Source organism: Biomphalaria glabrata, chromosome 7 (genome assembly GCF_947242115.1).
Source record: "Biomphalaria glabrata chromosome 7, xgBioGlab47.1, whole genome shotgun sequence".
NCBI lineage: Eukaryota > Metazoa > Mollusca > Gastropoda > Planorbidae > Biomphalaria > Biomphalaria glabrata.
In genome coordinates, this window is record NC_074717.1 from 32,043,169 (window position 1) to 32,057,338 (window position 14,170).

Genomic DNA, 14,170 nt, shown 5'->3' on the forward strand with positions numbered 1-14,170 from the left:
CGAGGCTCGGTCACCTGATATTGAAGGCATTAATCTAAAAGTCGATTCTACTTTTAAAATAATGGAAACAAAGATCAATGCCATAACATTTATTGGGCAATGAACATGTTTACCTCGGGTCAAAGGAGAACACAGTACAGTTGAATTTGGCCATAGCGTCATCAAATCGAAAGTCAAAAGCAATGCTGTGAGAATAAAAGAAACAATAAGCTACCTAAATAAAATACATACATATATTAAACATAAATGAATAACAGCACCAGGGACCAAGTTTTGTAAGAGAGAAAGTAGTGAATTAAGATGCTAAGAAAATAAGGGCATGCGCCGACCGAGGCTCGAACCTGTGACTCCGGATTCGACACTACCGCCTAGCGATAACGCACCAAGCGAAACTAACCTCTAGACCATCGGAGTGTCCAAATAAAAAAAAATCTTCTGATCCAGAGTCAAATAAAATAGGGTGGATTTAGGAAACTAGGGTTTGCAAGGATATGAACAAGCAGAATATAAGGGGTTTTTTTTAATACAAAAAAGCGTATCTAAGAAAAATTGCTCCAAACTTACAGCTATATCTCAATAATGTAGAAGTTGTTTCCCTTATTCAATATTTAAACAAAAAAAAATGCCAATAATTAATTGAATAATTTGTTGATTTTAAAATTGATTCATGTTTGTTTGTTATGTACAATAAATAATTGCTCGAAGTTTCAATTGGATCATAGAGTAAGTGTGGAAGAAATACCGTAATTATTTCAGGGGAAGAAACCCTACTTTTATAGCCTATCAGTGGATACTGAAGGATTAATTTCCCTAGCTGGTTATCAAACAAAATAGTTACAAGTAATTAATTGACTAGGTTGATTTTTAAAAATTAATTCCTAGCTTGTCTATGCCAAATAATAGTAGTGAGAAATTTCAACTTCATACGAGAATGTGTGTGGGAGAAATATCGTGTAGAAACTTTTTACCAGACAGACAGACAGAGTGAATTGATATTAGCTTTCTAACGATTTTCCTAGAAATGTAACAGTTAATGTATATCACTGTGAAAAGAATAACTTGCGATATAGTTTAAGTAACATATAATTACCCAAAAGAGTAGACAATACATGGTTTGTTCTTGTCCGGTGGTCGAAATGGTTCATCGAAACAAACTGGCCAGTTGCCCATCCGTCTTAGATCTTTACACTCATAGTCAATAGTTTCCCAATCGCTGAGGACAAATGTAAACTCATGTTTCAAAGTCATAAAGAAAGTTATGGTACACAGTCAAATCACTAAGTCACGGCAAATTGTACGATTTCGTATCACAAAGTCATGTCAAAAGGTTTGCATATATAGTCATGTCACAAGTTCATAATGCAAAGTCAGGATACAAATTCAGGATACAAAGTCATGCCAAATAGCCATGTCACAAAGTAATGATAAAATGTCTTGATAGTACGCCATGTCACAAAGTCATGAAAAAAATGATATAAAGTCATGATACAAAGTTAAGTCACAAAATCATGTTAAAAAGTCAAAACACTATGGCTCAAAGTTATGGCACAAAGTTTTGAAAAAAAAACATGACACAAAGTTATCATACAATTTCCTATCAAAAAGTCATGTCAAAAGGTTTGAATAGAAAGTCTTGTCATAAACTCATGTTACAAAGTCATTATATAAATTCTTGATAGTAAGCCATAATACAAAGTCATGGTATGAATGTAGAATAAAAAGTCTTGATAAAAAGAAATGATAAAAAGTCATGTTACAAAGTCATGTCACAAGGTCGTGTCACAAAGTTCAAGTTATAGTTACAAAAGCTTGAAATACAAAATAAAAATAATATATAAAAAAATTTTGAGACAAACTTTTACATATAAAAATCTCAGAAATTCCAAAAGTTATCTTGTAAGATTTTGTTTTGAAGGGATGTGCAAACAATTTTAACTATATATATATATATATATATATATAGAGAGAGAGAGAAGGTTGGTGATTTGAACATTTTATTTCAAGTTGTTTTTTTCAAATACAGAAATACTTTTTAAAAAATGAGCTCACCTTTCAAGCTGACAAGCTATTTGCCACCATCTATGACTTTGGTCAAAGTCTGGCGTGAAGCTGAAATCTATTTAGTAGATTAAAAAGTACGAGAAATAATATTGTATGCGAAAAAAAATGTAATACAAAATATATCTAGACTTGTCATTTTATTTCATGCTTTAGAGAAAAATCCATTATTGCACGGAATCAGGTCTTTTTCTTATCAATATAATATCAATTTAAGTTTAACTGTTAAAATGTTCATCAACGATTAGACTACATTGGGTCAATTTGATATCTAGCGACATCAATAATATACAAGTTGTATAAGTGGAAAAGAAATAAAAAAAATCATTTCTTGTTTATATTCAAATAAGCAGTCATATTTGATTGGTCAGTGACAAATAAAGAGAAAGAAAAATAGCAATAGGGGGAGCATTGAGCCTATGATAGCAATAGTGTGAGCAATGAGCCTATGATAGCAATAGGGTGAGCAATGAGCCTATGATAGCAATAGGGTGAGCAATGAGCCTATGATAGCAATAGGGTGAGCAATGAGCCTATGATAGCAATAGGGTGAGCAATGAGCCTATGTTAGCAATAGGGGGAGCAATGAGCCTATGATAGCAATAGGGTGAGCAATGAGCCTATGATAGCAATAGGGTGAGCAATGAGCCTATGATAGCAATAGGGGGAGCAATGAGCCTATGATAGCAATAGGGTGAGCAATGAGCCTATGATAGCAATAGGGTGAGCAATGAGCCTATGATAGCAATAGGGTGAGCAATGAGCCTATGATAGCAATAGGGTGAGCAATGAGCCTAGGATAGCAATAGGGTGAGCAATGAGCCTATGATAGCAATAGGGTGAGCAATGAGCCTATGATAGCAATAGGGTGAGCAATGAGCCTATGATAGCAATAGTGTGAGCAATGAGCCTATGATAGCAATAGGGTGAGCAATGAGCCTATGATAGCAATAGTGTGAGCAATGAGCCTATGATAGCAATAGTGTGAGCAATGAGCCTATGATAGCAATAGGGTGAGCAATGAGCCTATGATAGCAATAGGGGGAGCAATGAGCCTATGATAGCAATCGGGTGAGCAATGAGCCTATGATAGCAATAGTGGGAGCAATGAGCCTATGATAGCAATGGTGTGAGCAATGAGCCTATGATAGCAATAGGGGGAGCATTGAGCCTATGATAGCAATAGGGGGAGCATTGAGCCTATGATAGCAATAGGGGGAGCATTGAGCCTATGATAGCAATGGTGTGAGCAATGAGCCTATGATAGCAATAGGGGGAGCATTGAGCCTATGATAGCAATAGGGGGAGCATTGAGCCTATGATAGCAATAGGGTGAGCATTGAGCCTATGATAGCAATAGAGTGAGCAATGAGCCTATGATAGCAATGGTGTGAGCAATGAGCCTATGATAGCAATAGGGGGAGCAATGAGTTTATGATAGCAATAGGGTGAGCAATGAGCCTATGATAGCAATAGGGTGAGCAATGAGCCTATGATAGCAATAGGGTGAGCAATGAGCCTATGATAGCAATAGTGTGAGCAATGAGCCTATGATAGCAATAGGGTGAGCAATGAGCCTATGATAGCAATAGGGTGAGCAATGAGCCTATGATAGCAATAGTGTGAGCAATGAGCCTATGATAGCAATAGGGTGAGCAATGAGCCTATGATAGCAATGGTGTGAGCAATGAGCCTAGGATAGCAATAGGGTGAGCAATGAGCCTATGATAGCAATAGGGTGAGCAATGAGAATATGATAGCAATAGGGGGAGCAATGAGCCTAGGATAGCAATAGTGTGAGCAATGAGCCTATGATAGCAATAGGGTGAGCAATGAGCCTATGATAGCAATAGGGTGAGCAATGAGCCTATAATAGCAATAGGGGGAGCAATGAGCCTATGATAGCAATAGGGGGAGCAATGAGCCTATGATAGCAATGGTGTGAGCAATAAGCCTATGATAGCAATAGGGTGAGCAATGAGCCTATGATAGCGATAGTGTGAGCAATGAGCCTAGGATAGCAATAGGGTGAGCAATGAGCCTATGATAGCAATAGGGTGAGCAATGAGCCTATGATAGCAATAGGGGGAGCAATGAGCCTATGATAGCAATAGGGGGAGCAATGAGCCTATGATAGCAATGGTGTGAGCAATAAGCCTATGATAGCAATAGGGTGAGCAATGAGCCTATGATAGCGATAGTGTGAGCAATGAGCCTAGGATAGCAATAGTGTGAGCAATGAGCCTATGATAGCAATAGGGGGAGCAATGAGCCTATGATAGCAAGGGTGTGAGCAATGAGCCTATGATAGCAATAGTGTGAGCAATGAGCCTATGATAGCAATAGGGGGAGCAATGAGCCTATGATATCAATAGGGTAAGCAATGAGTCTATGATAGCAATAGGGTGAGCAATGAGCCTATGATAGCAATAGGGTGAGCAATGAGACTATGATATCAATAGGGGGAGCAATGAGCCTATGATAGCAATAGGGTGAGCAATGAGCCTATGATAGCAATAGGGTGAGCAATGAGCCTATGATATCAATATGGGGAGCAATGAGCTTATGATAGCAATAGGGTGAGCAATGAGCCTATGATAGCAATAGGGTGAGCAATGAGCCTATGATAGCAATAGGTTGAGCAATGAGCCTATAACAGCAATAGTGTGAGCAATGAGCCTATGATAGCAATAGGGTGAGCAATGAGCCTATTATATCAATAGTGGGAGCAATGAGCCTATGATATCAATAGGGTGAGCAATGAGCCTATGATAGCAAAAGGTGGAGCAATGAGCCTATGATAGCAATAGGGTGAGCAATGAGCCTATGATATCAATAGGGTGAGCAATGAGCCTATGAAATCAATAGGGGGAGCAATGAGCCTATGATAACAATAGGGTGAGCAATGAGCTTATGATAGCAATAGGGTGAGCAATGAGCCTATGATATCAATAGGGTGAGCAATGAGCCTATGATAGCAATAGGGTGAGCAATGAGCCTATGATAGCAATAGGGTGAGCAATGAGCCTATGATAGCAATAGGGTGAGCAATGAGCCTATGATAGCAATAGGGTGAGCAATGAGCCTATGATAGCAATAGGGTGAGCAATGAGCCTATGATAGCAATAGGGGGAGCAATGAGCCTATGATATCAATAGGGTGAGCAATGAGCCTATGATAGCAATAGGGTGAGCAATGAGCTTATGATAGCAATAGGGTGAGCAATGAGCCTATGATATCAATAGGGTGAGCAATGAGCCTATGATATCAATAGGGGGAGCAATGAGCCTATGATAGCAATAGGGGGAGCAATGAGCCTATGATAGCAATAGGGGGAGCAATGAGCCTATGATAGCAATGGTGTGAGCAATGAGCCTATGATAGCAATGGTGTGAGCAATGAGCCTATGATAGCAATAGAGTGAGCAATGAGCCTATGATAGCAATGGTGTAAGCAATGAGCCTATGATAGCAATAGGGGGAGCAATGAGCCTATGATAGCAATAGTGTGAGCAATGAGCCTATGATAGCAATAGTGGGAGCAATGAGCCTATGATAGCAATGGTGTGAGCAATGAGCCTATGATAGCAATAGGGGGAGCAATGAGCCTATGATAGCAATAGTGTGAGCAATGAGCCTATGATAGCAATAGTGGGAGCAATGAGCCTATGATAGCAATGGTGTGAGCAATGAGCCTATGATAGCAATAGTGGGAGCAATGAGCCTATGATAGCAATGGTGTGAGCAATGAGCCTATGATAGCAATAGGGGGAGCAATGAGCCTATGATAGCAATAGGGGGAGCAATAAGCCTATGATAGCAATGGTGTGAGCAATGAGCCTATGATAGCAATGGTGTGAGCAATGAGCCTATGATAGCAATAGGGGGAGCAATGAGCCTATGATAGCAATAGGGGGAGCAATGAGCCTATGATAGCAATGGTGTGAGCAATGAGCCTATGATAGCAATAGGGGGAGCAATGAGCCTATGATAGCAATAGGGGGAGCAATGAGCATATGATAGCAATAGGGGGAGCAATGAGCCTATGATAGCAATAGGGGGAGCAATGAGCCTATGATATCAATATGGGGAGCAATGAGCCTATGATAGCAATAGGGGGAGCAATGAGCCTATGATATCAATATGGGGAGCAATGAGCCTATGATAGCAATAGGGTGAGCAATGAGCCTATGATAGCAATAGGGGGAGCAATGAGCCTATGATAGCAATAGGGGGAGCAATGAGCCTATGATAGCAATAGGGGGAGCAATGAGCCTATGATATCAATATGGGGAGCAATGAGCCTATGATAGCAATAGGGTGAGCAATGAGCCTATGATAGCAATAGGGGGAGCAATGAGCCTATGATAGCAATAGGGGGAGCAATGAGCCTATGATAGCAATAGGGGGAGCAATGAGCCTATGATATCAATATGGGGAGCAATGAGCCTATGATAGCAATAGGGGGAGCAATGAGCCTATGATATCAATATGGGGAGCAATGAGCCTATGATAGCAATAGGGTGAGCAATGAGCCTATGATAGCAATAGGGGGAGCAATGAGCCTATGATAGCAATAGGGGGAGCAATGAGCCTATGATAGCAATGGTGTGAGCAATGAGCCTATGATAGCAATGGTGTGAGCAATGAGCCTATGATAGCAATAGGGGGAGCAATGAGCCTATGATAGCAATAGGGTGAGCAATGAGCCTATGATAGCAATAGGGGGAGCAATGAGCCTATGATAGCAATAGGGTGAGCAATGAGCCTATGATAGCAATAGGGGGAGCAATGAGCCTATGATAGCAATGGTGTTAGCAATGAGCCTATGATAGCAATAGTGTGAGCAATGAGCCTATGATAGCGATCGGGTGAGCAATGAGCCTATGATAGCAATAGGGTGAGCAATGAGCCTATGATAGCAATAGTGTGAGCAATGAGCCTATGATAGCAATAGGGTGAGCAATGAGCCTATGATAGCAATAGGGTGAGTAATGAGCCTATGATATCAATATGGGGAGCAATGAGCCTATGATAGCAATCGGGTGAGCAATGAGCCTATGATAGCAATAGGGTGAGCAATGAGCCTATGATAGCAATAGTGTGAGCAATGAGCCTATGATAGCAATAGGGTGAGCAATGAGCCTATGATAGCAATAGGGGGAGCAATGAGCCTATGATAGCAATAGTGTGAGCAATGAGCTTATGATAGCAATAGGGGGAGCAATGAGCCTATGATAGCATTAGTGTGAGCAATGAGCCTATGATAGCAATGGTGTGAGCAATGAGCCTATGATAGCAATAGTGTGAGCAATGAGCCTATGATAGCAATAGGGTGAGCAATGAGCCTATCATAGCAATAGGGTGAGCAATGAGCCTATGATAGCAATAGTGTGAGCAATGAGCCTATGATAGCAATAGGGGGAGCAATGAGCCTATGATAGCAATGGTGTGAGCAATGAGCCTATGATAGCAATGGTGTGAGCAATGAGCCTATGATAGCAATAGTGTGAGCAATGAGCCTATGATAGCAATAGTGTGAGCAATGAGCTTATGATAGCAATAGGGGGAGCAATGAGCCTATGATAGCATTAGTGTGAGCAATGAGCCTATGATAGCAATAGGGTGAGCAATGAGCCTAGGATAGCAATAGGGTGAGCAATGAGCCTATGATAGCAATAGGGTGAGCAATGAGCCTTTGATAGCAATAGGGGGAGCAATGAGCCTATGATAGCAATAGGGGGAGCAATGAGCCTATGATAGCAATAGGGTGAGCAATGAGCCTATGATAGCAATAGGGGGAGCAATGAGCCTATGATAGCAATAGGGGGAGCAATGAGCCTATGATAGCAATAGGGTGAGCAATGAGCCTATGATAGCAATAGGGGGAGCAATGAGCCTATGATAGCAGTGGTGTGAGCAATGAGCCTATGATAGCAATGGTGTGAGCAATGAGCCTATGATAGCAATAGAGTGAGCAATGAGCCTATGATAGCAATGGTGTGAGCAATGAGCCTATGATAGCAATAGGGGGAGCAATGAGCCTATGATAGCAATAGTGTGAGCAATGAGCCTATGATAGCAATAGTGGGAGCAATGAGCCTATGATAGCAATGGTGTGAGCAATGAGCCTATGATAGCAATAGTGGGAGCAATGAGCCTATGATAGCAATGGTGTGAGCAATGAGCCTATGATAGCAATAGGGGGAGCAATGAGCCTATGATAGCAATAGGGGGAGCAATAAGCCTATGATAGCAATGGTGTGAGCAATGAGCCTATGATAGCAATAGGGGGAGCAAAGAGCCTATGATAGCAATAGGGTGAGCAATGAGCCTATGATAGCAATAGGGTGAGCAATGAGCCTATCATAGCAATAGGGTGAGCAATGAGCCTATGATAGCAATGGTGTGAGCAATGAGCCTATGATAGCAATAGGGGGAGCAATGAGCCTATGATAGCAATGGTGTGAGCAATGAGCCTATGATAGCAATGGTGTGAGCAATGAGCCTATGATAGCAATAGTGTGAGCAATGAGCCTATGATAGCAATAGTGTGAGCAATGAGCTTATGATAGCAATAGGGGGAGCAATGAGCCTATGATAGCATTAGTGTGAGCAATGAGCCTATGATAGCAATGGTGTGAGCAATGAGCCTATGATAGCAATAGTGTGAGCAATGAGCCTATGATAGCAATAGGGTGAGCAATGAGCCTATCATAGCAATAGGGTGAGCAATGAGCCTATGATAGCAATAGTGTGAGCAATGAGCCTATGATAGCAATAGGGGGAGCAATGAGCCTATGATAGCAATGGTGTGAGCAATGAGCCTATGATAGCAATGGTGTGAGCAATGAGCCTATGATAGCAATAGTGTGAGCAATGAGCCTATGATAGCAATAGTGTGAGCAATGAGCTTATGATAGCAATAGGGGGAGCAATGAGCCTATGATAGCATTAGTGTGAGCAATGAGCCTATGATAGCAATAGGGTGAGCAATGAGCCTAGGATAGCAATAGGGTGAGCAATGAGCCTATGATAGCAATAGGGTGAGCAATGAGCCTTTGATAGCAATAGGGGGAGCAATGAGCCTATGATAGCAATAGGGGGAGCAATGAGCCTATGATAGCAATAGGGTGAGCAATGAGCCTATGATAGCAATAGGGGGAGCAATGAGCCTATGATAGCAGTGGTGTGAGCAATGAGCCTATGATAGCAATGGTGTGAGCAATGAGCCTATGATAGCAATAGAGTGAGCAATGAGCCTATGATAGCAATGGTGTGAGCAATGAGCCTATGATAGCAATAGGGGGAGCAATGAGCCTATGATAGCAATAGTGTGAGCAATGAGCCTATGATAGCAATGGTGTGAGCAATAAGCCTATGATAGCAATAGTGTGAGCAATGAGCCTATGATAGCAATGGTGTGAGCAATGAGCCTATGATAGCAATAGAGTGAGCAATGAGCCTATGATAGCAATGGTGTGAGCAATGAGCCTATGATAGCAATAGGGGGAGCAATGAGCCTATGATAGCAATAGTGTGAGCAATGAGCCTATGATAGCAATGGTGTGAGCAATAAGCCTATGATAGCAATAGTGTGAGCAATGAGCCTATGATAGCAATGGTGTGAGCAATGAGCCTATGATAGCAATAGTGTGAGCAATGAGCCTATGATAGCAATAGTGGGAGCAATGAGCCTATGATAGCAATGGTGTGAGCAATGAGCCTATGATAGCAATAGTGGGAGCAATGAGCCTATGATAGCAATGGTGTGAGCAATGAGCCTATGATAGCAATAGGGGGAGCAATGAGCCTATGATAGCAATAGGGGGAGCAATAAGCCTATGATAGCAATGGTGTGAGCAATGAGCCTATGATAGCAATAGGGGGAGCAAAGAGCCTATGATAGCAATAGGGTGAGCAATGAGCCTATGATAGCAATAGGGTGAGCAATGAGCCTATGATAGCAATAGGGTGAGCAATGAGCCTATGATAGCAATAGTGTGAGCAATGAGCCTATGATAGCAATAGTGTGAGCAATGAGCCTATGATAGCAATAGGGGGAGCAATGAGCCTATCATAGCATTAGTGTGAGCAATGAGCCTATGATAGCAATGGTGTGAGCAATGAGCCTATGATAGCAATAGTGTGAGCAATGAGCCTATGATAGCAATAGGGTGAGCAATGAGCCTATGATAGCAATAGTGTGAGCAATGAGCCTATGATAGCAATAGGGGAAGCAATGAGCCTATGATAGCAATGGTGTGAGCAATGAGCCTATGATAGCAATGGTGTGAGCAATGAGCCTATGAAAGCAATAGTGTGAGCAATGAGCCTATGATAGCAATAGTGTGAGCAATGAGCCTATGATAGCAATAGGGGGAGCAATGAGCCTATCATAGCATTAGTGTGAGCAATGAGCCTATGATAGCAATGGTGTGAGCAATGAGCCTATGATAGCAATAGTGTGAGCAATGAGCCTATGATAGCAATAGGGGGAGCAATGAGCCTATCATAGCAATAGTGTGAGCAATGAGCCTATGATAGCAATAGTGTGAGCAATGAGCCTATGATAGCAATAGGGGGAGCAATGAGCCTATGATAGCAATAGGGTGAGCAATGAGCCTATGATAGCAATAGGGTGAGTAATGAGCCTATGATATCAATATGGGGAGCAATGAGCCTATGATAGCAATCGGGTGAGCAATGAGCCTATGATAGCAATAGGGTGAGCAATGAGCCTATGATAGCAATAGTGTGAGCAATGAGCCTATGATAGCAATAGTGTGAGCAATGAGCCTATGATAGCAATAGGGGGAGCAATGAGCCTATCATAGCAATAGTGTGAGCAATGAGCCTATGATAGCAATAGTGTGAGCAATGAGCCTATGATAGCAATAGGGGGAGCAATGAGCCTATGATAGCAATAGGGTGAGCAATGAGCCTATGATAGCAATAGGGTGAGCAATGAGCCTATGATAGCAATAGGGTGAGTAATGAGCCTATGATATCAATATGGGGAGCAATGAGCCTATGATAGCAATCGTGTGAGCAATGAGCCTATGATAGCAATAGGGTGAGCAATGAGCCTATGATAGCAATAGTGTGAGCAATGAGCCTATGATAGCAATAGGGTGAGTAATGAGCCTATGATATCAATATGGGGAGCAATGAGCCTATGATAGCGATCGGGTGAGCAATGAGCCTATGATAGCAATAGGGTGAGCAATGAGCCTATGATAGCAATAGTGTGAGCAATGAGCCTATGATAGCAATAGGGTGAGCAATGAGCCTATGATAGCAATAGGGTGAGTAATGAGCCTATGATAGCAATATGGGGAGCAATGAGCCTATGATAGCAATCGGGTGAGCAATGAGCCTATGATAGCAATAGGGTGAGCAATGAGCCTATGATAGCAATAGTGTGAGCAATGAGCCTATGATAGCAATAGGGTGAGCAATGAGCCTATGATAGCAATAGTGTGAGCAATGAGCCTATGATAGCAATAGTGTGAGCAATGAGCCTATGATAGCAATGGTGTGAGCAATGAGCCTATGATAGCAATAGGGGGAGCAATGAGCCTATGATAGCAATAGTGTGAGCAATAAGCCTATGATAGCAATAGGGTGAGCAATGAGCCTATGATATCAATAGGGTGAGCAATGAGCCTATGATAGCAATAGGGGGAGCAATGTGCCTATGATAGCAATAGTGTGAGCAATGAGCCTATGATAGCAATGGTGTGAGCAATGAGCATATGATAGCAATAGGGTGTGAGCAATGAGCCTATGATAGCAATAGGGTGAGCAATGAGCCTATGATAGCAATAGGGTGTGAGCAATGAACGTAAGCAAAAAGTCAGTCTTTTTTTTTTGCTGAACTAAACGAGTGTCTACGTAACAGAGTCGCCCCACGGAAACGCTTTAAAGACCAGCCTAGGCGCAAACTTGCCTTATCTGACATAAAGGAGAGCACCTGGTTGCATGTGGCTTCAGAACGAGACGGAGGTCTCTCACAAAGGCCGCGGGATACACGTGAGACCAAAAGAAAATCCACTTCTTAGTACAGACGCAGACGGCAAAAAGGAAATCTAAATTGACAATCGGCAAAATATGTAGGTCACAGCTGGGGCTGCGTATCCACGCGAAATATTGGATTCCTCATTTATCTTCGGACTTGAAGATAAGCTTTATTATTAGTATTGATTTTTGCGACGCTTTATCAGCTCAGCCATTCTACTAAGTGCGAAACTTTTAGCTTTGAATAAAGGATTGCCTTTTGTACTTTAAATTTTTTTTTTTTTACTTGAGATTTCGACCATCACCTTTTGACATGAAGAAACTTGGAATTAAAAAAGTATATCTAATATTCAATATACACTACATGTGTTATGGCAATATATCCTCGTACAAACAAAAGAAATGTTATTACCTTCCCAAGCTTTGCATATGTCATATCGAAGCCATAAAAGTGCTGGGAATCGAACACACCACGACTGGTATCGGGTTACTAGCAGAGTCAACAAAAACATGCCAAGGACTAGGGCCAGAAGGCGAAACCTGAGACTGGATTCACTGTAAAGTCTTCCAAGAAATTCTTTTGGTCTCATTGTCAACTTCATGATTCTGTAACTTGCTGTCACTCCTGTGTAGACAAAACACCAGAATTGCGACGTTATCTTCATCGTTAGAACAACTAATTTAGCGACACACTACAGCGACATTAAGACATTGCTAAGCTGCTAAACCACAGACACAAGCTCAAGATTTTGATACAAGGTTTGACCAGCACTGTGTAGGTTTACGTGTTTGACCTGCGCCCTGGCAGACTCCTCAGTTCACTTTTTAAAACACGAGACTAGATGAACATGACATAACACAGCGACCCAAACAATTGATTCGTTAAATCTTCAACTGAGTTTAACGGGTGACATTTTAGTAGGCCAAAGGGTTTATAGTCTTTGAAGCTCATATATAATAATAATGGCAATAACTTCGATTCCGGAGGATAAGAATAAGATAATATTTCACATTACTATATATATATAAACTTTTCACATGTAAATTATGAGTGAGTGTGGTGTATATGCACACTTGGTTGTTGTTGTTTTTTTATAGTTATAATGAGCTGTTGTTTTTTTTGGTGTAATGCACAAGTTGTCATTACGACAATAAAGATTAGTATTATTGTTGTTATATATATATATAGACACAGAGAAAGAGAGAGATTATTATTATTTCTCTTAGTCAACGGCGGGCTATTCTTTTCAATCTAGAACTAACTGAAGACATTTATTTTCCATTATTTCTTTCTATTTCACCATTTGGCTTGGCATCTCCACATCGACCTAGTGGTGTGGTATTCACCACGGTATGGCTTCGATTCTGACATTAAACTTACGCATGGCTTGACAGCATACTTATCGTCCAGGTAGCTTTAAACTGGGTCAAACTCCCTGGGTTGTCAATAATTGTTTACTCTCCTGATTGTGGCGTTTTCAGCATAGCATTCGATAAACGTTCAAGCAGATTTTAGATTTAAAAAAAAAACGGTTTATTCAATAGTAAATATAAACCTAGTGATGATTTGGTAAAGTTATTTATACCAAACAAAATGATGTTCTATACGTATACTTATAATGAACAATTAGGGGAAAACTTCTGAACAAAATAAGAAACTAGAAAGTCAACAATTTGTCATAGAACACCGCACTCATCCTCCTCCACCTCCTTCAAATATATAACTTTTAGAACACTAGGTATCTCCGTCAGTCATGTGCAAGCTTTCTATCCATGTACGCATTATTAAATAACTTACTCGTTTTATTTTGTACAAGCATGTACATTGGTTTCGAGACCGAAGATAAAAGATAAGTGTAGCATTTCATTTGAATAAATAGACCCGGTGTAACTTGAATTGTTTACCACAATCTAATTCAGAACTGTTCAACTACGCTTGAGATTGCAGGAGTGATTGGAAAAGTGACCAAAAAGAGAAGACAACAACTCTCTGGTCAAGCTAGCTCAAATGTTGCTCACGTTTTAAGTATTAAAATGAAGCAAAAAAAAAATTAAGATAAACTTCAAGCATCCCATTAATTACTGTAAGTACT

General features: G+C 41.0%; 1 protein-coding gene across 10 annotated transcripts in view; it reads right to left on the bottom strand.

The window, feature by feature from the left end:
• Nucleotides 1-14,170, bottom strand: part of LOC106074906 (uncharacterized) — a 57,518-nt gene that overhangs the window by 11,828 nt on the left and 31,520 nt on the right. For all 10 annotated transcript variants that reach the window (XM_056035049.1, XM_056035052.1, XM_056035054.1 and 7 more), the window contains 4 exons: nt 12,490-12,702; nt 2,050-2,116; nt 1,091-1,213; nt 114-185 (listed from right to left, as the gene is read on the bottom strand). In XM_056035049.1, coding sequence (XP_055891024.1) covers nt 114-185; nt 1,091-1,213; nt 2,050-2,116; nt 12,490-12,679 — 452 coding nt within the window. In that variant the 5' untranslated portion in view covers nt 12,680-12,702. The remainder of the gene's footprint in view (nt 1-113; nt 186-1,090; nt 1,214-2,049; nt 2,117-12,489; nt 12,703-14,170) is intronic.